This window comes from Calypte anna, chromosome 2 (assembly GCF_003957555.1).
Source record: "Calypte anna isolate BGI_N300 chromosome 2, bCalAnn1_v1.p, whole genome shotgun sequence".
NCBI classification, from domain to species: domain Eukaryota; kingdom Metazoa; phylum Chordata; class Aves; order Apodiformes; family Trochilidae; genus Calypte; species Calypte anna.
Genome location: NC_044245.1, coordinates 143,185,587 through 143,210,236, shown reverse-complemented (window position 1 = coordinate 143,210,236; position 24,650 = coordinate 143,185,587). Strand labels below are relative to the sequence as shown.

At 39.8% G+C, this 24,650-nt stretch overlaps 2 protein-coding genes across 3 annotated transcripts in view; one reads left to right on the top strand and one right to left on the bottom strand.

Annotated features, from left to right (window-relative positions):
- The window catches only part of TG (thyroglobulin), a 150,082-nt gene that overhangs the window by 36,459 nt on the left and 88,973 nt on the right, over positions 1-24,650 (bottom strand).
- Positions 1,403-23,655, top strand: SLA (Src like adaptor). Of its 2 annotated transcripts, XM_030444933.1 has the most exons (9): positions 1,403-1,525; positions 3,961-4,038; positions 6,574-6,667; positions 13,589-13,688; positions 16,362-16,448; positions 17,629-17,732; positions 18,778-18,909; positions 20,819-20,951; positions 21,896-23,655. In XM_030444933.1, exons 3-9 carry the CDS (start codon positions 6,607-6,609, stop codon positions 22,113-22,115), a joined length of 837 nt encoding a protein of 278 aa, XP_030300793.1. In that variant the 5' UTR covers positions 1,403-1,525; positions 3,961-4,038; positions 6,574-6,606; the 3' UTR covers positions 22,116-23,655. The 2 variants fall into 2 exon arrangements, with proteins under 2 accessions (XP_030300793.1, XP_008503538.1); XM_008505316.2 differs by lacking the exon at positions 3,961-4,038.

Here is a 24,650-nt window from a genome sequence, read left to right as displayed (position 1 = left end):
ATACTGGTGAGAAGGATCAGGAAAAGGCAGAGCTCTACCTTTACCTATTCCCATGTGTGGTGCAAAAAATCCCCCAACCTGACATCTTTTACTAATTCCATTCACTGTACTTCAGTCAGTGAATGTCATCAGGATATGTAATGCCACATCCCTGTGATTTAAGGAAAGCAATAAGGTGAACAGTGAACATATTACTAAGAGGGCTAATGATGGGGCACTGTGGTAACACCAGCTTGGCAGAGCTGTAATGCTGTCATGGCTCCATGTTGTGGAATTATTTGCTCATCAAGATCCCTTCTGCTTTCCTGTCCCTGCAAGGTGAGGACTGCCTGCACAGCCCATCAAGGGAAAGGATATTCTGCAATTAGCATAGCTCCAGATTTTGGCACAGCCTTGGGAATTTGATCACTGTCTCCTGGTTCCAATAATACTTACACAACAGCTCCTACACTTATCAACTTTTAGTTTCCATCATCCAATACGATGAATTATGATGAATATCCACTCAGAGCTACTCCAGTGTGAAGGAGGAATTCTGCTTCGGTTTCCTGAAATTCCTGATGGTTGAGGGTTTTTTATTTGTTTGTTTGTTTGCTGTTGTTTTTTTTTATTTGTTTGTATTTTTTTATTTTTATTTCACTACACATAATTTGGTATATGAGCTTTTCAGATATTGATCATAAATCAAAGGCAAACCTTAATAAATCCCATTGACTTCTATATTCACATATGCAGTACTATACTCCTGAGGGACATTAGTCAGTATATTTAACAGGCTGGTATCTTGTTTTCCCCATCTCAGACAGTCAGATGAGAGAGATCCTGGGGGCTCTCACTTCTGCACTTTGTGCAACTGATGTGAAAATGTTCTTCACAGACAGGCTTTCACTCCGTATCCTTTTCTTGCTTATACTGAGCTTCAATTATTTGCAGACAGAGGTGTTTTGGAATGCAGAGTAAAGAATAAAGCAAACCTTGCAATCCCATCCAAGCTCAATAAGAATAGAAAATGAAGTTTTGTGCCTCTTCCTGTTTGGCTGAAAAAACGAACAAAACTACATAAAGCAAAACAGTTGGGAACTGAACATTACTTGGTAAATAACTTTGGAAGAAAAGGGGGGGAAAAGGACAGAGAGTAACTCTTTCTGTGTAAGTAATGTAAAACAGGTTATTTTGCTCATTTTTTTTTATATCTACTCAAACCAGCCCTGATGCAATAGGTTGAAAATCTCCCTGTTTTCCTCAGCTCATAGATAAAAAAAAAGTGTCTTGAGTAGTGACTTGCAACAGGAACCTCATCTGTTGCAAACACTCTGAGCGTTCCTTATTTCTGAGAGAGGAAGTTATGTGGCCTGTTTGGCAAATGCTGCTCTACATGACAGCGTGAACTTCACAACACCCTCACTCCACCGGCTGCTCCTCGACTTGATCAGCTAAACCTGGCTGGCAGCAAGAGAGCAGTATTATGACTCTGGCTTTTTTGAGAAATACTGCAACCTGGAATATCATGCCTGGCATTTAAAAGGTAATAATTTGTCTGCTACATTTTAGATTATCTGCATATGGGGCCAAATGTTTTGATTGTATTTATATAAAAGGGAGTTCTGTTTCATTAACAATGACAGCATTCAGATCATGGATTTCAAGTATCACCAAAGGTAGAAACAGAAAAATCTGCCTCCATCCTTTTCGTAAGGAGTGGTACTAAAGATAGAAGGGACAAGGAGTATTTTCTACTGAACGCTCACAGTAAGATAGATGCACAGCCCTTATGCTGAAGCAAATTGCAGCACATTATTACCCAAAATAAGAGAAATGTCACAGACAGTGGGTTTTTTTTATTCAAAACATTAGAAGTTTGCATATTGTGGGGTTTCTGTGTTACTTCATAGCTGCATGTTTTTTTCTGTGAATTACCTTGATTACAGCATTACATGGTTATTTCTAAGTGCAAAGGTACAAGTGGCTAAAAGCTGAAGGGATGCACATTTTGATTAATGACAGATTAAGAGAAATTCACAAAAACAATAAACAGTTTCTGAAATCTAAGCTGCTTTTTTTCTCCATATGAAAAAGAACAGGATGCCGATGCCTTCATCATCAAGCTAAATGGGATTCAGACACTACCTGTGAGCCTTAATGAGAGTTAAATTCTAAAAGACCTTGTCAGTATTAATGTGAATATCAGGTAACAAAAATAAAATAGAGTATAGCATGTCAGGAATGATGCTTGTTCTAATTTTGCCAGTCTGCAGTATTCCTTGCAAAGGGGCTTTATTCAGGTTCTTATCTTGCCTTTTTATTTCTATTATTATTATTTTCATTTTTTAATTTACTAATTCTTAAACATTTTAAATATAACTTTGAAAAAGTTCTTAAAAGGCAACAGACTTCCTATGCACAGTGCTATTTCATTTCTCCAGAAAGGCATTTTCACAGAGACCAGATTCTGAGAGAGGAAACTATTGCTACACAGGCTGCACACAGGAAGAGAAGGTGTAAATGCTACCATAGGTTTTGAGACCCACACTTTAGTGTGATTCAAGTACTGACAGGTGAAGAGTTTATATCTGCCAAAGGCTTTGCCATCAACAAATAGGGCACTGAAGCAGGACTGGGGCTTTAGATGTTTCCTCACCTTTTCGACAGCAGAGATAAAGCAGTAAAGATCATTAAACCACACAATCTGGGTGCCTGCAAACAGCTACGGCTGTAATGACCAGCTTAGAAGCTCAGAAGACAGAAAATGTGATCTGAACAGTTAAAATCAGCTTTCCACAGAAGCCCAAGGAGGTGGCCTGTGAGGAGGAGAGGCTGCCCTTACACCTGCAGGTAGTTTGGTTTTCAGCCCAGCAGCACAGCGGTTCTCCCGAGCTGAACAGCATCTGTGCTGCTCATGCAGGGTTTGGGGTCGATGAGACAAGGTGAGCTTAGAGTTTATCACCTTTCCTTAATTCTTCCCAAATCAGCCTCACTGAACAATTTGCTTTGGATATGACATAATTACCCACTTCTATGATAGTGGGATTCCACCTCTACCTGTGTCCCAAACTCTGTCACCAACGTTAAGTGAGATGCAGTGCCTGCAACAGATTTGCTCTTTCAGAAGAATAGAATCTATAAAACTCTTATCGTTCTGTTATTAACTTCAGTGATAAAAAAATCAGCTCAGCGGCAAGATACTCTTTAAGTCTACTTTGGCAGAGTATCTCCAAATTTCACGAAACCACCACAGGGTTTATCATAGCCATGCAATGGATTTGGGCTCTGCTACACACAAATACTAGATGCAAGCACAAGCTACTTAAGCCATTAAGTTCCATCACACACTTGAGAGTCATGTGCACTGCTGTTTTAGAAACACTTAGGATCCTAATCCATACACTCTTAACTCTAAAAACAATGATATGCCATTTCTAGCAGGAGAGAAGCAGCAAAGCAAAGCTTCCAATTTCTTCGGTTTTCCATCCCATTTTCAAATGCTTGAGAGTCGAGTCATATGTCAGGGCATTCACTCCATGCCCTCTGACTGGATTGCAGGCATCTTTACTCTGGCAAAATGCATAATGACAAGTGGCCTTGGTGGGAAAACCTAGTATGACATCTGTCATTTTCCCTTTAATCACTTTGGACCAGTAAATCAACAGCAAATCAACAGCAGTGCTTACAGCTTTCCACTTGCTTCTTTTTATCGAACACTTCTGGCTAGAAGTGGTGGAACAGTCTGGAGAACTTTCAAGACTTTATGTTGCCACCAATGGTAATCAGTGACAGTAAAACTACACATGGAAAATGTAACAAGATACAGCAAACTGTCAGGCTAGTGACATCAGAGTCCAAAATGCCACTGATCTTCACTGATACCTTAAGTTCTTTATACTGTTTGTGTTTCCGTAAGTTAGATTCTTCCACCTCTAAAGTAGCATCACTGAGCTGCACACTTTGTCCATTGACTTACAGATATTTTGAGAAGAAAAATTCTTTCTGTGGCAGAAGTGAGCCAGGACAGTTTTGGGCATGTTCTGCAAAAAATACAAAGTAGGCTCTTGTCCAATACATAATCCCTCTGGATGAGACAGTAATGGGCTTAATTGCAAAGTGTATATAAACAAATCTTCAGAAACACATTAGGTATTTTTAAAGCAATGTTTAGAGTTTAGACCCCCAGATACCACCTAGGAAAATGAAGGTGCCTTGTTCAAATGTGTCCTGATTTATAAAGTTTGTAAGTGTGAGGCAAAGTTTTCAGCAGTCTTTCCATGATGTACAAATGCTACGTATCACTTCCAATGTGACTTAGGCACACCTGTGATTGCTATCCACAGCATCTTAAGAGTAGGAAGAGAGCCTTAGAATGAACTGTCACAATTCTGGTCTCTGTATGATGACTTGCTCTCCTGGCCCTCAAATCCCAAAACCCAGAATAAAGATGTGCATAGAGGTAGGGCTTCACTATTTTTATTTTTCCATACTTTTGTGACACAACATTTATGTACTACTGTCATCTATGTAACAGCCATGAGTGTTAAAATTATAGATTGGCATATTTATGTTGCCAAGCTTGACATCTATCTGAAATTGCACAATTCTTTGGTAACTGTAGCTTATTTAATATACACAGTCATATATGAACTCCCCTTGTACCAAGTGCTGCAAAAATGCAGCTATTACAGCAGAGGTTATCTGTCCAGGTATTTATCCCACTTCTCTGGGCAAAATTTTCATCCCTGTTGAGCTCTCTGTTGCTTTGCCAAGGAAATTTTGCTGGCTACTTAGAAGATGAGTCTGGAACATCTATAATATCTGTAGCCAAAGCATTGGCTGCACTATTCCTCTGTGTACACATCTTATGCTTGGTGGGATAGAACTTAGAAAAATATTGAAGAAATTAAAATTGGGTCTTTTAAAAAAAAATTCAGAAGAAATTATGCAAGCAGATAGTGCTTGAATTCTGATTTCAGATTTAGAAACTTAGGTGTATTGAAATGCAGAATGCTTTTGTGTTTTCTATCGAGAGGTTTTATTCAAACACAAATACCCAAATCATTAATTTAAATTTAAGGATACTTTTTTATTCAGCTTCTAGACTCCTCAGATCAGGCAACAAAACAGTTTTTGGTTCTTCTGCAAGCAGATTTCAGACACTTGTCAGAAAGACACTGGCACAGCTGCATCCTACAGATGTGCCACTAGCTATTTCCTGAGTGCAGGCAGTGGAAGGGTATTGTGCCATTTGGCCAGTGAAATAGAGACTTCTAGCAAAGAGCCTTTGGGAACAAGCACTGGGAAGCTTGAAAATGAGATGAGGTGAAGTCAAACTGTGCATTACCATCTGTCTTAGCACTGATCTGCTTGCATTTGATAAGAGACAAATTCTCTTTCTTTTCAGCAGCTTTTTGTTCTGTAGGGTGTCTTCCTAAACCTGCTGTAAGGCATAAAAAAATGTATGGAATTGAGCAATATACTCAGTTCTGACAATCTTATTCCAAAAGACAATTACTGATAAAGTGCCACTGATTTCACCAATACAGATTCTCAGGATAAACACCTTTCCAGCTAATATCCTCAGGCTCTAGCTTGTTGTAAATAAAGAGCAGCACACCAAAGGCAGTAATTATCTTTGAAATATATACTCTAGGAAAGATGGAGAGATGCAGAATACCCACATGATGCTGCCAGAGCTTCTGTTATAATTTTCACAAGGCAAGCAACATAATTTGTTTTTTTAATAATTATCTGTCAGCAAGTGGTGTTGCATTATTTTGCTTTCACTTCCAACATATATAGCTCATTCTCCTCTGCCTCTGAAAATATAGCATAACATGACACACCTTACACAGCCAAAGAGTTTTTCTCTCTGTCCTCTGTCAGGGAGCATTAGGATGGGTGGAGTAAACCCATGAGAAGGAATTGTCCCTCTCACAATATTTAGTTCCATGGTTTTCTGATAATGTTTCTTGTACATCCACCAAGACTTGTTAAGACAAGTACCTGAAGAATTTGCACCACTGCTTTTATGCAGGAAGAATGATTTGAGATCACAGATTCTGAGGCCATTTCTTACTTTAAAAAGAAAAAAAGAAAGAAAAAAGTGGCAAAATATCATTGCCCACATTTGCTGAGACACAAATGCAAGAGAAAGCAAAATGCCAAATGACTTTCTTGGTCTTTAGCAATAAAATGCCAAAATATACATACAGAACTAATTCTCATTAATTTCTTTGTAGCTTCAGAACTCTAAAGGCTGAAAAGAGTATTTTGTATGTGAAAAGACTGTAGAGGCATAGCTTTGCTGTGACTTCCTATTGTGCTGAGGTACTGGTAATGGAAACTTTTACTACATCGTGTTCTTCTGAGCAACTTCCCCAGCTGTGGTTTGCTGCTGCTCCCCTGATAAAAGTACCAAAGCAGAGAGAGTTTAGCAAGTATGTAAAACTCTCAGATGCATTTGACACAAGACTTTTCAAAAGCAAAACTGTACAAAACTGGAGACACCCAAACTAGGTCATTTCTCACCTGTTGGCACAGCAGGTGTTACTCTGATGTTCAAGTTCAGTCTCTCCTTTGATTTAGTTCTGAAGAGCTTTGACGGAAATTGAGAGTGCAATGGGAAACACCGTGAAAACACCGAGAGCCACGGAAGAAACAAATGTGCCAAGCCAAATGGGTAAGAACTCATTCAATTTCTTTCAAGGGAAAAAGATGTTCAAAATATATGATCCATTCACCCATGTGTCTTCCTTCACCTGCCTGACGCAGAAGAAGCTGGCAAGTGCGGGACTGCTGTGGGAGAGGGAGGGCATCCTCTAGATAGTGCTTAGTTTTAGGTACTTACTCCCTAATTTTGCAAGAAGTGCTTTAATTAAAGAAATGAAATGTTAAAAGTATTACTTCCTGTTTCTCCTTGAAATATTTTTCTTCCAGTTCAGAAAGCCCCGAAGCACTACTTCAGAAATGAAAAATACTGAATTTTTATATACTTTCATGCGATATTTTATACAAATTTGTCCTTGAAATTTGGTTCTGCTTCATTTAAAGATAAAAACCTTGATGATGATGATGTGCTTGGGCTGAACCCAAGGTCAACTGTTAGACAGTTGCAGTAAAAGCAGCACATAGCCAATTTGTCACCAGGTTTATCCATAAAGGTTATACCAAAATGCACATTTCACATGCCAAACTGCCAAAGGAGGATCCAACATATCTGCCCTGTGCATCCACAACCTGCAAACTCCTCACTGTAGGCTGGGAGAGGTCAAACACGTGAGGGGGGAATCCAGAAGGATTCAATGGCCTGCTCCTCCCAAACAGCAAGTGTGTAAGGGGAGAGTCAGAACAACCTCAGCTCTTGTGCTATAAAAACTGACTGCCCAAAGCTGAGGAAGAGAAAATAGGTTTGTTTTGGTTTTGTTTCAGGTTTTGCTTTTTGGGTTTTTCTGTTGGTTTTGGTTTTTTGTGTTTGGCTTTTTTTTTTTTTTTTTTTGGAGGGAGGAGTTGGGGGGTACGACAGGAAAAGTATTAATCAAAATTCTTAGGTTTCTCATGAAGCTGTGCTGCCCATTATGAAAAGGTCAGGGAATAAGCCAGGTTTCATTAGTACTGGAATGAAACCATGAAACCCAGCTCTGCTTTTAGCGTGGCCAAGAACCAACAGATATGGGCAGCCCTGTAGCCTTAAGTCTTAATGAAGAGGGAACAAATACTGTTAAGGGTATTCAGAGGCCCATAACAACAAATGACTATTTCTTTGTGTCCTATGTTAATATTCCCAGTAACTGTTGCCAGGAATACCCTAACCATCAAAACAGCCATGCACACACTCAGTGCAGGACTTGGTTGATGAGCAGGGGAGATGTTGCTGCCATGACTGTGACCAAATTTGAATTTTTCCTGCACATGCTACAAGTCAGGATTTAGCAGAGCTAAAGCCACCTCCATCCCTTCCTGTGACACAAATAGGACATAACCCTAAAAGATAACACAGCAAACTGTGACAATGTGGTGACTGCAGGGGAAGATTACCCATTTAAGAATTCAGGGCTCTATATCCTTGCACTCTTCTACATGTCTAGCATAATTAGAAAGGTGTTTTCTCAGATCCTCCTGACCTTCTGCTGCCACTGGGAAGGGAACAGGTTTCCTATAGCTTCAGTGGCATCTCAGACACTCGCAAAGCTGAAATTGCATTGGATAATGATGTTTAAGCACCCCAGGGCCGATTTTTGGCCACAAAATTGATCAGAAGGATGGAACATCTCTCCTCTTAGGACAAGCTGAGAGAGATGGGTTGTTCAGCCTGGAGAAGGGAAGGCTCCTGAAGGATCTTATTTGCAGCTTTTTGATACATAAAGGAGGCCTACAAGAAAGACTGGGGCAGACTCTTTTTAGTAGGAACTGTTGTGATAGGACAAGGGACAATGGTTTTAAACTAAAAAAAGGGAAGATTTAGATTAGATGTAAGGGAGAAATTTTTTATAAAGAGGTTGCTGAAACAACTGGCATGTGTTGCCCAGACAGGCAGTAGAAGCTTCATCCCTGCAACAGTCAAGGTCAGGTTGGACAGGGTTCTGAGCAACCCTATCGAGTTGAAGGTGTCTCTGCTCACAGCAGGGGAATTGGACTATATGACCTTTAAATGCCCCTTCTAACCCAAAATATTCTGTCTTACTATGATTTAACAGCCTACATAGCCCTATGGATCTAACTCTTTGTCTGCATCAGACTTGCATCTTTCATAAAGGCTCAGATAGTTCTAATTAAAGTTGGGAATACAAACATCAGTACTGTCACCCAAATCCAATGAAAAGAGACTTTTGAAAAGGAACTTAGTACTAAAAGCATATATTAGGATTAATCCAGAAACTTTGTATCTATTTGTGTTCCTGAGCAACTCAAAATCCAAATCACATCACCAAACACAGAAGATTTCCCCTAGGTCAGGAGCAGCCCCCTTTGATTTAAGTGAGGTGGGGGGGTTCCAATCCAATCTTTCAACAGCAAAAGCAGTTTTTACACTGGCTCATTTCAGTGAGACGGAATAACATGAAATAGTGAGACAGAAGGGAAAGAAAGAAAAGAAAGAATATCCAACAAAACAGTGAAAGAAAACAGAATTGGAGTTTGCAGATATTATCCACAGCATGAATGTGTTCATCAGACCCCTATAATCATAGAATCATAAAATCATAATCATACAATTGGCTGGGTTGGAAGGGACCTCAGAGATCATCAAGTCCAACCCTTGATCCACTACCACTGTGGTTACCAGACCATGGCACTGAGTGCCACATCCAGTCCCTTTGTAAATATCTCCAGGGATGGAGAATCCACTACTTCCCTGGGCAGCCCATTCCAATATCTGATCATTCTCTTGGTAAAGAAATTCTTTCTAATATCCAACCTAAACCTCTCCTGGCACAACTTGAGACCATGCCCTCTTGTCTTGCTGATAACTGCCTGGGAAAAGAGACCAACCCCTACCTGGCTACAACCTCCTTTCAGTGATTTGTAGAGAGTGATGAGGTCTCCTCTGAGCCTCCTCTTCTCCAGGCTGAATACCCCCAGCTCCCTCAGCCTCACCTCATAGGACTTGTGCTGGATCCCTTCACAGCCTCCTTGCTCTTCTCTGGACCTGCTCCAGGACCTCAATCTCCTTCCTGAACTGAGGGGCCCAGAACTGGACACAGGACTCGAGGTGTGGCCTCACCAGGGCTGAGTACAGGGGCAGAATCCCTTCCCTGGACCTGCTGGTCACACTGTTCCTGATCCAGGCCAGGATGCCATTGGCCTTCTTGGCCACCTGGGCACACTGCTGGCTCATGTTCAGCTTCCTGTCGACCCAAACTCCCGGGTCCCTTTCTGCCTGGCTGCTCTCAGCCACTCTGTGCCCAGCCTGGAACTCCCCATGGGGTTGTGGCCAAAGTGAAGGACCCAGCACTTTGTGCTGCCCAAGAGATGTACTGAAAGTGAAAACTTGTGCTTTGCTCACCTCCTGTGCATCAGGCTTGGCCCTAGAAAAGGGAACAGTGCCTAAGCTGCCTTTCCTCAGGAGGCATTTGGACTCCAGATATGACTGCACTGCATCTGAAAGGCATCCTATGGGCATCCCTGACACAACCTGGGTACTGATAACAGAGTAGCCACAGCAGCAAGGGGTCATCAGGGGCTGTGAGCCCATCCCCTCCTCTTTCCCCTCCTGGGATCCTGACTCAAGAGTCAATCCCTACTGAGCTGCATCTGCAGAACTCTCAGTTCCCAGGCTAGCTTAGATCTAATTTGGCTACACCAAGTGTGACTCTCCAGCCACATGTTAAAGCTGCTGCAGAAAAGCTCCCAGACACACACAAGTGCCCTCTTGCACTCTCTCTGCTTCATGCCTCCCCATAAATTGCAGTATTTCTACCAGACAGTAGAGCTGGGAAGATGCAGGGAGCTGAGCCCTGAGCAACTGGTTCTCACTCTAGACAGGGACCACACTGGTGCACAGCACAATGATTTTGAGGGCAGTGAGCTGGATGCTCTTCTGCTGCTCTCCTTCCTCTCTAATAGTGCTTCATAGTCCACAATGAACAATTTGAAACATGCAACAGTCAGTTTCAGACTTTACAAGACATCCAAAGATGGAGACATCTAAAATTAGCATGCATTTCGTATTCATTTTCTACTCCTAAAAAAAACCAACCCAGACTTAACACCTGATTCAGTGGAAATGAGTGTGCTTTGGTCTTTCCACTGTAACTTTTTAGTTGTTCCATTTCAGATGTAACCTACTCTCACACTGCAGAGGAGAGGCTGTGTTAGAATAACTCAGTCAAATTTTCTTTTTTCATTTACAAGTGTGGGGAGCTCATCAGATCAAATCTGTAAGATCACTGTGAAATTTAGATGTGGAGAAACAGGGTGATCTGCTTAGCCCTTGCTTTGAGTCCTTTGTGTTTGAAAGGAGTAGAGGCTTTGTGAAATGTTGTAAAGTGTGGTAGGGTATTTTACACAACCAAAAACCCCGGTGAGGCTTGACTTAGATACTAATTAAAACAAGGTCTTGTTTGTGGAGTGGGAGGGTTTGCACACAGGAGGTTTGGTAGCACAAAACCTCTTTAAACTTTCATTCTAATATAAGTACATGCAATTTACAGGTAAGGTTTACATGGATATGGAAGCCAACACTGAGTAATCCCTTCCTTTTCAAAACTAAAAATTAACATGCAAAACTGAAACAAAAACAAATAGAAAGATAAGAGTGCAAGGAAAGTAATGCAGATGTTGCTAGAGGAGAGAAAAAGTCACATACCTGCTAGAGGAGAGAAAAAGTCACATACCTGCAGAAGCTAACAAAATGCAAACCACTGGTAGGCAAGGAAGGAGAGCAGAAAAGTACTTGTTTTTCACCCTTTCAGTAGGGAAACAAATATTTATAAATACATTTTAAAAGTTAAGTAAATATATATTAAAAAATAGCATTGCTAAAAACATTGTCAATAACCTGAGAAAATATCATGTTCTATGTAGAATTGCCTAACTAGATTGACTAACAATCTGTAATGATGTAAACAGGCAATGGCATTTTAGCCTCACTCTGTAGTTCTTACAATGTACCTTCTGGCACATATTTCTACTTCTAATCCTGGGTAAAGATGTTCCTTTCTTGACAAAGACTCAGCACCAGTTCTTAGACCTTGTTAGCCTCAGGAATGAAGTAGTTTCATAGACAGTGTCTCCTAATTTTTAGTGCAGAACAGGGAAGCAATCAAAGGCACACTTAGCACAGAATTTCTTCAGTACAGTTGAACTAACAGTATAATAATTTCCAGTAGACTAATCATGGCAGTTGGCTGATTAATACAAAGTCCTGAACTTGTTCTGTATAATTCAGCTGTGCTAATCAACTAAGAAAACCACAATAATACTAAGCACACTATCAAATGAATCAATGTCTGCTCCTCACTCTACATGTCCAGAAGGATGCTCACTAACTGTATTGTGGAGTTGCTTCAATGAGCAAAGGCTACAAAGAATAAAAATTCTTACAGTGAGTTTGAATATTAGACTAAAAAGACACAGTGCTTTGCATGCCACTGGTCTCTATATCATAACAACAAAAAGCTACTCCAAAACAACTGAGAACATACTAATTTTTTTGGCACTTAATCCGTAGATGTGAAGTATTTTCCTTAATGCTTATATTCTCATTATCATTGTTGTAAGGGTAACAAGTGCAAAATCTCTCCTTTTGAAAATGTTTCTTTCCTCCAGGTTGCCTGTTTCCTTCAGCCTTTCATTGTTATCACTGCAAATTATCTGCCAGGCTTAGCAATGTAGAGCTTGAAAGCACATGGACAGTCCCAGCATTCATTCTGGATGCTGTTTCTAGGTTTCACTGAAAAACTTTGTTCTTTAAAGAGAACTTGATGAGCAATCTATAATAAATGAGCAAATCTAACAAGATACAGAAGTCTGTTTATCTCCCTGGGTAATTTCTTTGTCTCCTTCTCTGAATTCATTAGTATTTTTGCTCATGTTGAGCAAAGCAATCCACCCCTGCAAGCTCTGCTGATCCTGCTGGAGGCAGAGGAAAAGCTTTGGGTGCTGGTGGAGGGCACTCTTTGGAGGGAAGGGACCCACCTCCATGAGACATGCGGGCAGCATATTGCAAAATCCTTCTTGCTAGGACCTCTGCCAGAGAGCTCAAAACACCCAGCATGACACATTTCTCAACCTCCCACTTGTCAGCATCTCCCAGGCACTGCAAATTCCCAATAAATTAGGAATTCCTCAATCTTTGATGTCCCAAGTCTTGTACAAAGTGCCTTCTCCATCTCTCAGGAGCCTGGGACAACCAGCACATATACTGCAAGTGCTACAAGGCCCCAAGTCATCCCAGCTGATGTAAAAGGTCTTCTTATCTCTTTAGTGACCTCGGCTCTGCCAACTGCAGTTGCCCAATGATTGAATTATAAACACACATGTTGCCTCTCAGCTTTAATTGAAGATAAAGGCATCATGTGCTCCCTGTAGGATAGTTTGTTAGGGAGAGACAGGGAGGGAGAATAAAGTTCTCTGTCTGTTCACCAAGCTAATTTATAAAACTAACAGGAAATGAGCAATAATGGTCACACTCTCGTTGCCTTTGTTCTCAACTAATTTCAAACCTTTGAAAAGTATCCATGGGGTTAAATGATGGAATAATTCAACATGCATCTTCCTTTACTTAAATTCAGTGCACCATTTTGGCTCAGAATTGTTGCAGATGCCATTTAGAGACAGTGGCATTAATTAAAGTGGGTTACTTACTAATTTGACTTGTTTCAGTTTGAATATGTACTTTAAATATGGAAATTACTAGAAAAAGTGGTCTAAAATTAGTTACTTACAATTAACCAAATTACTTTTTTTTCCTTTCTAATATCTTTACATTCTTCTTATAAAGTTATAGGCTCCTCTCCGGCTGTTTGTTTACCAAATGACATTTCAGAGACATTTTTTTGCATTTGACCTATTATTAAAAATATAACACACATAATGAAAAATCCATTTCTGTTTCAGAACTCTAGATTGTTTCTAAGCAACATTATCTTTCTTTTTTTAACAGGTCAGGAAAGTGATTTCCTTGCTGTCCTCTATGACTACCCCTCAGCAGACATAAGCCAACCTATATTTCATGTTGGGGAAAAACTACGTGTGCTATCAGAGTAAGTTGATCTGGGGTTTTTGGTTACAATTGATGCAAAGCTCTGTTTTATTCACCTGGCCCAAACTGGATGCAGATCAGAAAAATGAGTGGGTTCAGAATTTGAAAGGAAGGATGCTTAGCTGTGGTGTAAATTCCCCTGTAGTTTAAGGATTTAAGATTTCAGGTACTTCTTTGATCCTTGGATTCCTCCCACATGGTTTCTGAAGCTGGATTCAGACTCTCTTCTAAAGTAGGACTCATAACAGAATTCTGCTTTGAAAACTGATTTTGAGAATAGCCTCTGCCAATAACAAGATAAGGTGCTTGAGGAACCTTTGGTCTGACCCAGAATGACTTCAGTTATGTTCTGCTTGCAAAGTGCTTTCCCTGCTTCCCTGAACACAGACATCACAAGGCTCAGACAAAACCACTAGATGAATTTTCTGCTGAGGGAGAGCTTCCTTAAGCCAGGGAAATTCTTCTCTTGTAATTCTTAGCTCTTTACACCTGACTACAGTTTGCATAACATACATGACATGGGACAACAAATGCCTTAGCTTGGAAATTCCAGTTTACAGCCTCTCTCCCAGCTTTCATGAGCTATGAGCCCTTATAAAAACACACAACTACATATGCCTGTATCAATGGGAGTTACTGGTGTGGCATATTACATGCAGACATGTGCTCCATAGTATGATCTACTGGATGAAGAACTTCTAAAAGAAGAAGTCTTCTGTAACAGCAGTTTTTATCATGTCTGTTGGGTAATGAACAAAAGCTTCTCCTAACTGCAAATAAGAGGCAAAACAAGCCTTGATGGGAACCTTCCTCTTCCTGTTTTGTATCAGCATCCTCTCAGAAGAAAAGACATTTCAATGCTTTGTGCAAAGCAGTGTCCTAATGAAGGATCTGTTCTTCTCTGCTGGGCTATTTGCTGATGTTGATAGGAAACTGTTTTCACACAGACTCCTTCTGCATGTAATTTTTTTCCCAAGTCATCCAAAGAAGATAAAATGCAATGGAAGAGAGCAGCAGCATGGCAGAGACACAAGAACATGAGTGATGAGGAGTCACCACAGAGAAGGCAGCAAGAACAGGCAGCATGTACCCAACCAGCACCCAACCTGGTCAAGGGCAGGTTGGGTGAGGTTTTGAGAAACCTGCTCTGGTGGAAGATGTCCCTACCCATACGTGGGGTTTGGCACTACATGATCTTTAAGGTCACTTCTAACCCAAATCATTCTATGATTCTGTAAGAGTAGCTTTTTGGTCTTCTACCTCAGCAACTACGTGTATCAGCAATCAGCTATGCCAGTCCTTCCAGGAACTGTGCAGAAAACACAACTCCTCATAAATCTTTGGGACTGCACAGGGTTGGTAGGATTAAATAAGCTCCTGGTTTCTCACTCTCCACACTTATGAGGCACCTTCCATTCTCAGATGACCAACTGCACTGTAGTCAAACCACATGACCTCCAATGATCTTCTAACTCTACATAATTTCTGTTCAGGAGAAGTGTGCTATTTTGGGGCTTTTAATCACCATAGGGATTTTTCAACATTAGTATTACAGTTTGAAGGGAGGGAGATGCGGAAGCTCTAAGGTTTTTTTTCTTGCACTTCTTGGTTCTGTATGGGAGAGTTGCAGGGAAATAAATCCAAAATAACCTACATTTCTTATTATGTCAAATGGAAACCCACAAACAGAACTTCTTGGGCCCTGAAATTCCCAGCTCTAGCAGCAGACACTTCCCATTTTCCCTCAGCATATACATATCATATTCCTCTGGACCATGGTCCCACCAGCTTTAATTCAGGAGGTTTTCAATTCAGATGTTTTGACATGAATTGAAAACCTGATCTGCAGTCTGGACATTATTTGGGAGCATTTGTACAACTGTCCAAAGAAAAAGCATTAAAAGACACACTTATTTGGCTTTAAACACTCAAAGGAAAAGGTGGAGAGAACCCATCAGTCATCATAACTCAGCATTGCCATAACCCCTTTCATTAAGCACTAAAGCTCTGCAGCACCTCTGTGAAATTTCTTGTTACTGTTCTTCCCGAGGTATTCAAAAGCTAAAGCCACCATTCAATACCACAGCAAGAATCTAAATGTATCAGTGAAAAAAAAACAATTTCTGCCTAGTCACCTGGTTTCAGCTGTGATGTCTTTTTTATTGTGGAGTCTGGACAGCAACTTATTGAAGAAAAGAAAAAGAACAGTGAACGAGATTCTCTTAGACTGAAAACCTGTTCCCAGGCAGACAGGGTCCATTTGCTGAATATTTCTACCCTAATGTTACAGGACTAACAAGGCAGTCCAGACACAGGATATTCAGCCATAAGCTGAATATCTTGGACACCAGTACAAGTCTAGCTGTGGGAAGGCAGAGCACAGCATGCTTTAACCACTGAGTATTTACCCTTCTTCTTTTAACTACAGAAAAATATTTTATTACTTACGCAATTTAAATGGAACAAAAGTTGATTATTTCTGTGTCCAAACTTAATCCTGATGTTGGTTTAGAAATGGAACTACTCTAGGTGAAACAAACCTGGGTCTCTTTACTGAATATGTAGACTCAGGAAGATGGAAAAAAGGTTACAGGTTAATCCGTACATCTTAATTAATTTCTAAAATGAGAACAAGCTCTTGTCTGAAAATAGCCCTTCTCTTACTTTCACACAGTGAAGGAGGCTGGTGGAGAGTCCATTCCCTCACAACAGGTCGGGAAAACTACATTCCAGGAAAATATGTAGCTAAGGTTTACCACGGGTAAGTTATTTATTGTCCTAATGAAAACAATGCCAATAGTGACTAAAGAGACAGAAATTATATTTATTGTCAGTCTAAAATAGTTCCTTTGAAATTTGAGAACATCAAATCAACATCTAAGTTTAGGATATATAAAAAGGAAAATCCTAGTTTTAAATGCTGGAAAGGGTCAAAAAAGCCTCTGAGGTCACAGAGGATATTTAAAATACTTCTGTTACATGGACTAATCTCCAATTTTGAGACATGGATACAGAGACCTTGCTTAGAAAGAATTTTTAATATTTACAAAGAGTAAAGTTTCAGCTCATGAAAAACAGACTAAAAAGAACAAACAGGAAGACTAATATGTCATTCAAGAATGTAAACTCTCACACTGAAAGAACCAAGGAGGGTTCAGGGTTCTTGTTGCCCTAGACACCAGTCAGGGAAAAACATTTAAACACATACTTAAAACTTTTCTGGCAAAGGTTTTAATACCTGTTAAATTTTAAGCATAAGACCTGTCAACATCACTGCAATTTATGCAAGTCCTTAATTTTTAATATGCTTTTACATCCTCCTGAAACAGAGATGCTTTTCCAAAGACAGGGCAGAGTTATGGTAACAGAAAGCCACTGTCTGAATTTTCTCCAGGATCATTTTTCTGACAGCAGAAGATCAAATCTTACAGATGAAAACATTCAGTAAGGCTACTTCCACTTTACATTATCCACAAAGCCAATTAACTTCAATTACTGGACCATGCCCTAGCACAAGCAGAAAAATTGTCTTTGACTTTGTAGATATTTACAATACAATAAAATAAAATTTGTGATTATCAAAAGTGGTTTAAATTAAAAAGAGTTAAGCCATGCCACAGATACTCTATGAATGTATCACATAGAGATGTCCCTAACTATTCACATCAAGGCAGCTCGAAAAGTTTTGTTTTCCCTAACAAGTCCAAACCATATTCATTCTTCTCTTAGTCTCACAGAAGTTAATGGAACTCAAAGACAGCATGATTTTCTCCATAAACTGGAGAAATATGCCTGGACATAGTTGAGAGAATAACTACAGAAAGCTACAGTGTTATTTTTGCAGTCACTTTTCCTGGCTAATGCTGCACTTTCATGGCCACATGCTGGTCTCTGTTTCACTGGTGTCCAAATTTCAGAATTTGTTTTTTCCTGCTTCACAGCTGGTTATTTGAAGGGCTGGGAAGAGAAAAAGCAGAGGAACTTCTGCAGCTTCCCAACACCAAGATTGGGTCCTTCATGATCAGAGAGAGTGAAACTAGGAAAGGTGAGAAAATATGATTTTTTTTCCCCCTTGATCTCAAGTATTAACAGTTTTATAACTCTCTAACTCACTCAATGCATCAGTCCCAAACCAAAAGATGTATGTACTGGGAAGATAAAGGCACCGAATGCAACGCACCAGTCTACACCAGTCACCGACATTACAAACAGTGCTGGAAATGGGCTTAGCAATGGCCATGGAAAATTCCACAGGAATCAGCATAAACAAGACAGAGTTGTTTAAACACTATTGTTTACCTTGGTCAAATGCAGAGCTTATTAGACAGTGGGACTTTTCAAACTGAGAAAAAGTTCCAGCTTTGCTTTGATCCACAAAAGATTGTCTGAAGAAACTGTAAAACCCACACCAAGCAGCAGGGCTGGTTGATAAGAGTACCTCCTATTTAAATAGTTGGTTCTTTTATTTACTTTTCAAAAAAATTACATACCTGCATTTTGTTTTCTTTTCGTAGCAATTCTGTTGCTACATGGGAATTGTACTGTTCATACTTTATACTTTTTTCTCCTGAATGAATACGCATCTCTCATTGTACAGGGGATAGCACTGGAACACATCCTAAGATCACGATACTACTGCTATAAAGCAACAATAAATAAGCTACTCTAACCTCTTGCATACCACATGCCAATTAATTTCATAATACTTACACTAATCAAAGAAATTCAGAATTATATTCAGTCCTTACCAATTAAATGCTGCATGATAGTTTTAAACAAAGAAACAGCAAAACAGAAGTTATCATGTCCTGTCAGCATAACAACGTTATCGACTCTCAGACTATGGTCTGCATCTTCAGAAGGCAAAAAATTTACATAGAAGCCTATTTTTTTGCACCATTAAAATATATATATAGAGAGATTATACCATATAATTAGAAATTAGGATGGTTAGGCAGGTTTTTTCTCAGACCTTTCTGAGATGTTTTGAATCATTGCACCCCATCTCACAGATACTCTGGCTGTGGTCATTGGTATCCAACCAGAATTCTGTCCCTATTTTGGTGTAACCAGCTCTCCTCTCTCTCCAGGTTTATATTCCCTGTCAGTGAGGCATAGGCAAGTAAAGCATTACAGGATCTTCCGCCTCCCCAATAACTGGTATTACATCTCTCCACGGCAAACTTTTCAGTGCCTTGAAGACCTTGTGAATCACTACTCAGGTAAAAAGAATTGCAGAATAAACATATATTCCACTGGCAACTGTAAAACTACATATCAAGGGTCCAGAACAAGAAGTTCTGCCTGTGTCTGAGACTTGCAACTACAGTCACTGAAGTAATGGAAAGTAATAGAAAAAACCTTTGGTTTAAATCTTTTACTTTATTTTTGATCCTAAATGCAAATATTACCCTTAGCAGTACAATTGAAATCAACCCAAAAACTCTGCTAAATATACACAGGTAGGTTTTGCCTTTATTGGCATAAGATACGGTATGGCCATATCAACAGAGATGTCCCTAACAGTATTATTCATCTTTTAGTTCTCTAGGCAGCTTTCAAATACATTTTGGAGGTTAGCACAGGCCAGGGATGTCCAGCCTCATTGAAAGCATGGTTAATGTTAAAGTTTAGGTATGCAAAAATGTTAAGCTGTACAGATGCAAGTTGTGTTTCTGGGTGCCAGGGCCAGAGCTCAGCTCCTGGCTCACTTTGTTCACCAGCATGGACGTGCCTGCCAGTTCTTTGTTTACCATACAGACAGATAGATACCATCAGGACTTGCAAGACCTGGTTCTGAAATCACATTTCCCTTCGGAACCACAGCAACACACAACCCCATCTGTAGCAGAATATTCTCAGAAATGTGTTCAGTTTCTTCCCTATTACTTTAGAAGAGTATGGCTGGATTTTCTCAGCAGCAGCATCTCGAGGGGCTCAAGCTGTCAGCTCAAACCTAAATTTAGCTGTCAATTTTACTAATATCAGTCCAATGGATGACACCTGTTTTAATAACAATTTCTCAGAGTAATGGCAATTCAACATGTGTAAGAGAGAGAACTTGACAAACAACAATTAAGTGCCTGCAGTTACCATGCATAAAACGAGGAAGAAAGATTGTGATAATTTAATTGCATAAGTTATAATTGAACAATAGGTTCTGTGCTTCAGTTAGTAACGGGAACTCTGTAACTTTTTAAAGTCTAAGGTCACTTTTTACACATATTTCATAGGTAAATGAATAAGTGTCTTGGCCAAAGAGTACTCGAAGAAACTGGGGAGAAAAGCTATAGTCATATTCAAACCAGGGAAGAAATTTTCAAGTCCAATAATCCAAACAAAAGAGTGAGAATTTTAACAGGATAATGTATTTTATATTTTTTTTTACAGTTTAGTTTGCTAGCACCTTTCTCCATTCAGAAAGAAGCAAATGATCAAAGCCTAAAATTCAAGGAGGGGAGAACCCAAAACATAATAATTAACATTTTGATTGAGTTATAGGTGTAAGAGCAGACATAGTGAGATTCAACTCTCCTTCCTCATCATGAGAATCTCACCCTGAAATCAATTTCAGAGTGTAAAACATTTCCATTCAGCCCTGATGTTCCTACTCAGGCAGAAGAAAATATGCAAAGTTCCTAGTGGTGTAAGGAGAAGAGGATGAAGAGAAGAAACATAGATGAAAGTAACAAATGAACCTCAATTCATTCCATAGCCACATTCCACAGCAGAGTAGGTGCCCAAACAATCCAGTCTGAGTGGCTGCATCTTACATCTCTTTTACTCTCTATTTGCATGAGTGGGATGACAGGAGGCAAAAGCAGAACTCCCTGAGGACTCAGGAAACCTGGGTTCAAGTCCTTGCTCTTTCACAAACTTCCTTCTAGACTTTGGGCAAGTCATTTGATCTTTCTGTGTCTCAGCTTCTCACTTCTGCTGTGAGAAATATACCCCAAAGGCAAAGATAAGAGAAAGGGAAAAGTTAAGCCTGTGTTACAGTGTCTTTGCTGAGAATACACAATTTATTGACTGCTACTACTGTGTCCATAACTGTTTATTTGAACATGAGGCAAGGAAAACACTGAATAGTGAGCAAAGATTAACTTTCTGTGCATCCATTTTCCCATTCAGAAGTTGCTGATGGTCTCTGCTGTGTCCTCACAACACCTTGTCTCACCCAGTGCACTAACAACAACAGCGAAACCAACCCAGTTCCTCCTGTGGTGATGCGGAATAAAAACTTCAGCTGGAGAAATATTCACAGGTACTATATACAATGTACTATATACAAAAGGCCTTTTTTTTTTTTTCCAGCCTTGTATATACTTGCACTTAAACTGCAGAAGAAACAGCTATTTCCTTCTGTTGAGACCACTTCTAAAGATTAGGAAACCTTCAAAGCTGCTGACAGCAGGTTAACCCATGCAAACTGGGTGTCCAGCTCTAACTGATAATCTTGGTCTAACTTTGGAAGAAAGTTTACACTGAATTGTATCTCCTATATAGCTATGAATGTGGCCACATATGCAGATTCTCTGTGACTCAAGAGTCCTTTACACCAAGGGAACAGGAGATAGAGCCAGTCCATGAAGCCTACTTAGATTCACCACACTAAGGTGCAGTGGCTTAGAGATGAGCCCCAATATTCAGAATTCAGTCCCTTTTGTTCACATGGTGGCCATCCATGAAGCAGCACAAGTGCAATGAACATGTTATACCAATAGAAACCCTTCCTGCTGCATCTCACTCAATATACAGCCCAACTTGATATTCATGACACTTCTAAGATCATGACTGCAACTAGAGAAAGTAGGTCAGGTTTCAGAAACTTGTGAAAGAACAACCTTCGGAAACAAAAGCACCATTTATTTTTGTAATGTAAATTTCCCCCCCACTACCCTTCTTTCACAAAGCATATTCATGCAAGAATTTTTTCTTTGCAGTATGGAGGTCATTTCTCCCACCAATTAAGAAGAGAGAAAGTATGCAGGTGTTATTTCCTTTACAAATGCCAAAAATTATTTAGATAGTCCTGTTGTACTGATTGTTTTGGAAAATTACTAAGTGACAGAAATCTTTGTTGATTTATGACCTGGGACATTTTTTATACAACAAAATCAACACAATTTGGTTTAAAAACTGCTAACATTATACTAATATGATCAGTTCAAGTAGCTGAAACAGTAACAAAATTTTGTTCTTTTAAAGGCTGGAGGTGACTGAAGACACTGAAAGCGCCCTGGCAGCAATGGATGATTCCTGTCTCAGCTATGGCCTGAGGGAAAGTATTGCTTCCTACCTCTCCCTAACAGGGGATGACAATGCTTCTTTTGCAAGTGCCAGAAAGAAGAAAGCCCAATCTTTTATATACACAGGGAGCAAACGTAAAAGTACCCTTCATTTGCAACCTACATACTATGAAGACTAAATGTAAGAAAACCAAGGGAAAAGAAACTAAACTAGGTGGTTAGAAGAGAAAACCAGCACATCCTGTGGTCCTGCACTGCTTGGACAGCTGAGAGGTACAAGCACACCAGCTGATCAAACACTGGCAGTGCTTCTGCATTTCTTCTTAACCTTAACCAGAGACCTCAAGGGTGCTGTGTCAGCCATGCATATGCTGGGATGTCCCTGGTCCACCTGGAACTAGAACCTGCTCACCTACAGGACAAACTGAGATGGACTCTAATTCAAGAGCCAAGTGAGGAAAGTGACTCTTCAGCAAGGATGATGCCTACAAATGTATAAAAGTGATTGCATAGGGAAGGACTAACTACACCTCAAGACCTTAAATTTTACTCTGTTATTCTCCACAAGATTGAAAACCATCTTTACAGGACCTACCTACCTTTTTCTTCTCCATATAGATTCATTCATTTATTGCCATTCATAGTGGGTCAGAAAGTTCTCAACACCCCAAGAAAGAGTCTAAGATATGGCATCCAAGAAGAATCAGATTATATAAACTCCATACTTCTACTATTTTTGTCCCTTTGAGGGGAAAAAATTAAAATTGTTGACTTTCTAAGTGGCATTTAGTTGAACTGCTTGCAATGACCTAGAGTGTCACAAAGAGGTCACAAAATTCAGAATAGGTTTAACTCATTGAGAACAGCAGTTCCTACTTGACCTGAGCTGGGACTATATATCCAAAAGCATAACTTGGCTGCTCATAGCCTAGCAAATAAACAACAGAGACAAAAAGGATTTTTAAAGTGAAAAGTAAAATGTGGTGATATCACGCCTAGCTGGAAAGGTAGGCTTCCAAAGGCTTGACCATTAGTGTGGACCAGATTTTAATCTCATCTCCTGAAAGCACCCTTATATTTATGTATAATATCTATTAATAGAGGCTCTTTTAAAAATAATTAAACCAAGAGAAAAATCATAAGCAGCCAATCTTAAAGAGTTTTCTGAATTGCTTGTCCGAAGACAGACAATTTTAAATAGGCATGACATGTTTCAACGAATTACTTAAAATTTCATAACTGGGTTACCTGAAATTTCACCAATTAGAGATTTTTTCTAAATATATCTTCCATTCTTCTAAGTTATAAAGGAGCAGATAGCACGGGCCCTTGAACCTGATTTGTGATGGTTTTCTAAATCAAGTTATCACTCACATTGGTGAGTGTAAAATGCTGCAATCAATGTTTTTGTGCTAAGATCTTTTCAATCTACTATTCTGTGATATTTCTTTGCACAGAGTCAAGTTATGAAGGCTTGGAGAAAGAGAAAATTATGTTTATTGTGTCCTATGTAAATACCTCTTAGCACAGCTGTGTGTGCTCTTTAGATCTTGTGACAGATCGTTTGCACTAGCAAGAGATCAAAATAGTTCACAGACTATTCAAACATATTTCAGATTTTAAAGGATGAATGTAATTTGGCTGATAAACGTTGAATGCCAGAAAGCAAAATGACTCAGGACCTCAGGCATTTGTATGATCTCATTATTGTTACTGATCATTAATGTTATGGTGACTGCATTTTATCCAGTGAGATGTATATGGGAAGCATTACAAATTTCTAAGTCACAAGTTGTATTTATTCATTAAAATAATATTCAGTCAACACTTTGTATTGCTTTTAGAAAATGGAAATCTTAGTGTACAACTAGCACAAACACCCACTCTTGCAATGACACTTCCAGGGGGTATCATTGACAGAATGGGATAAAAGCATCTAAGAGTCCATGCAACTGGTCAGCACTTGGATAACACTCTGTAGGAAGGGGAGGGCATGTTCTGATGGTGACAGCATCACACAATCAGAGACCAGTTCAGGTTGAAAGGGACCTCTGCAGGCCAACTGGTCCAAATGCACCTGCCCAAACAAGGCAAAGTAGAGCCCCAGATCACATCCATATGGCTTTGGAATACCTCTGGGGCTGAAGAATCCTCAGCTTTCCTGGGCAAACTGTGCCAGTGCTCAGTCACCTGAGTATGGTAAAAAGGAGTTTCCTGATGTTCAGAGGGTACCTCCTGTGTTTCAGGGTGTGCCCACTGCCTCCTGTGATGTCTCTGGGCACCATTGGAAAGAGCCTGGTTCCATCCTGCTATACACCCTCCCTTCAGGTATTTATATGCATTGATAACATCCCCCTGAGCCTTCTCTTCTATAGGCTAGGGCATATGAAGGGCAGGTAATATAGGATCAGGGGTATTTAGGATCCATGTCAGACAGCCTTGCCCCTGATTGCAGCAGTTTTCAGCAGAGAAATAAAACTGCTCTTTCCACCATGGTCTGACTGCTTTCATGGCCAGGAAGGAGCTGTCATTTTCCTTTACATGGGGTGGGAGTAGTCTGGGAGGTCTTCTCCTGACACACACCACAGAATTCCTGGGGATGATACCTACCATGAGCAACCTTTCTACATCAAGACTGCACTGGTAAATAAATCAGTCTATCAAAAGTTGAAGCGAAAGACCATGTTACTGCTCTTAAATTATTTAAAACAAGA

Bases quoted from the DNA above. Each gene is read 5' to 3' on its own strand.
- SLA (XM_008505316.2), top strand. From the start codon at position 6,607: ATGGGAAACACCGTGAAAACACCGAGAGCCACGGAAGAAACAAATGTG. The intron at 6,668-13,588 runs GTAAGAACTCAT...TTTTTTTAACAG, and splicing joins AAATGTGCCAAGCCAAATGG to GTCAGGAAAGTGATTTCCTT. The intron at 16,449-17,628 runs GTAAGTTATTTA...CCTGCTTCACAG, and splicing joins GTAGCTAAGGTTTACCACGG to CTGGTTATTTGAAGGGCTGG.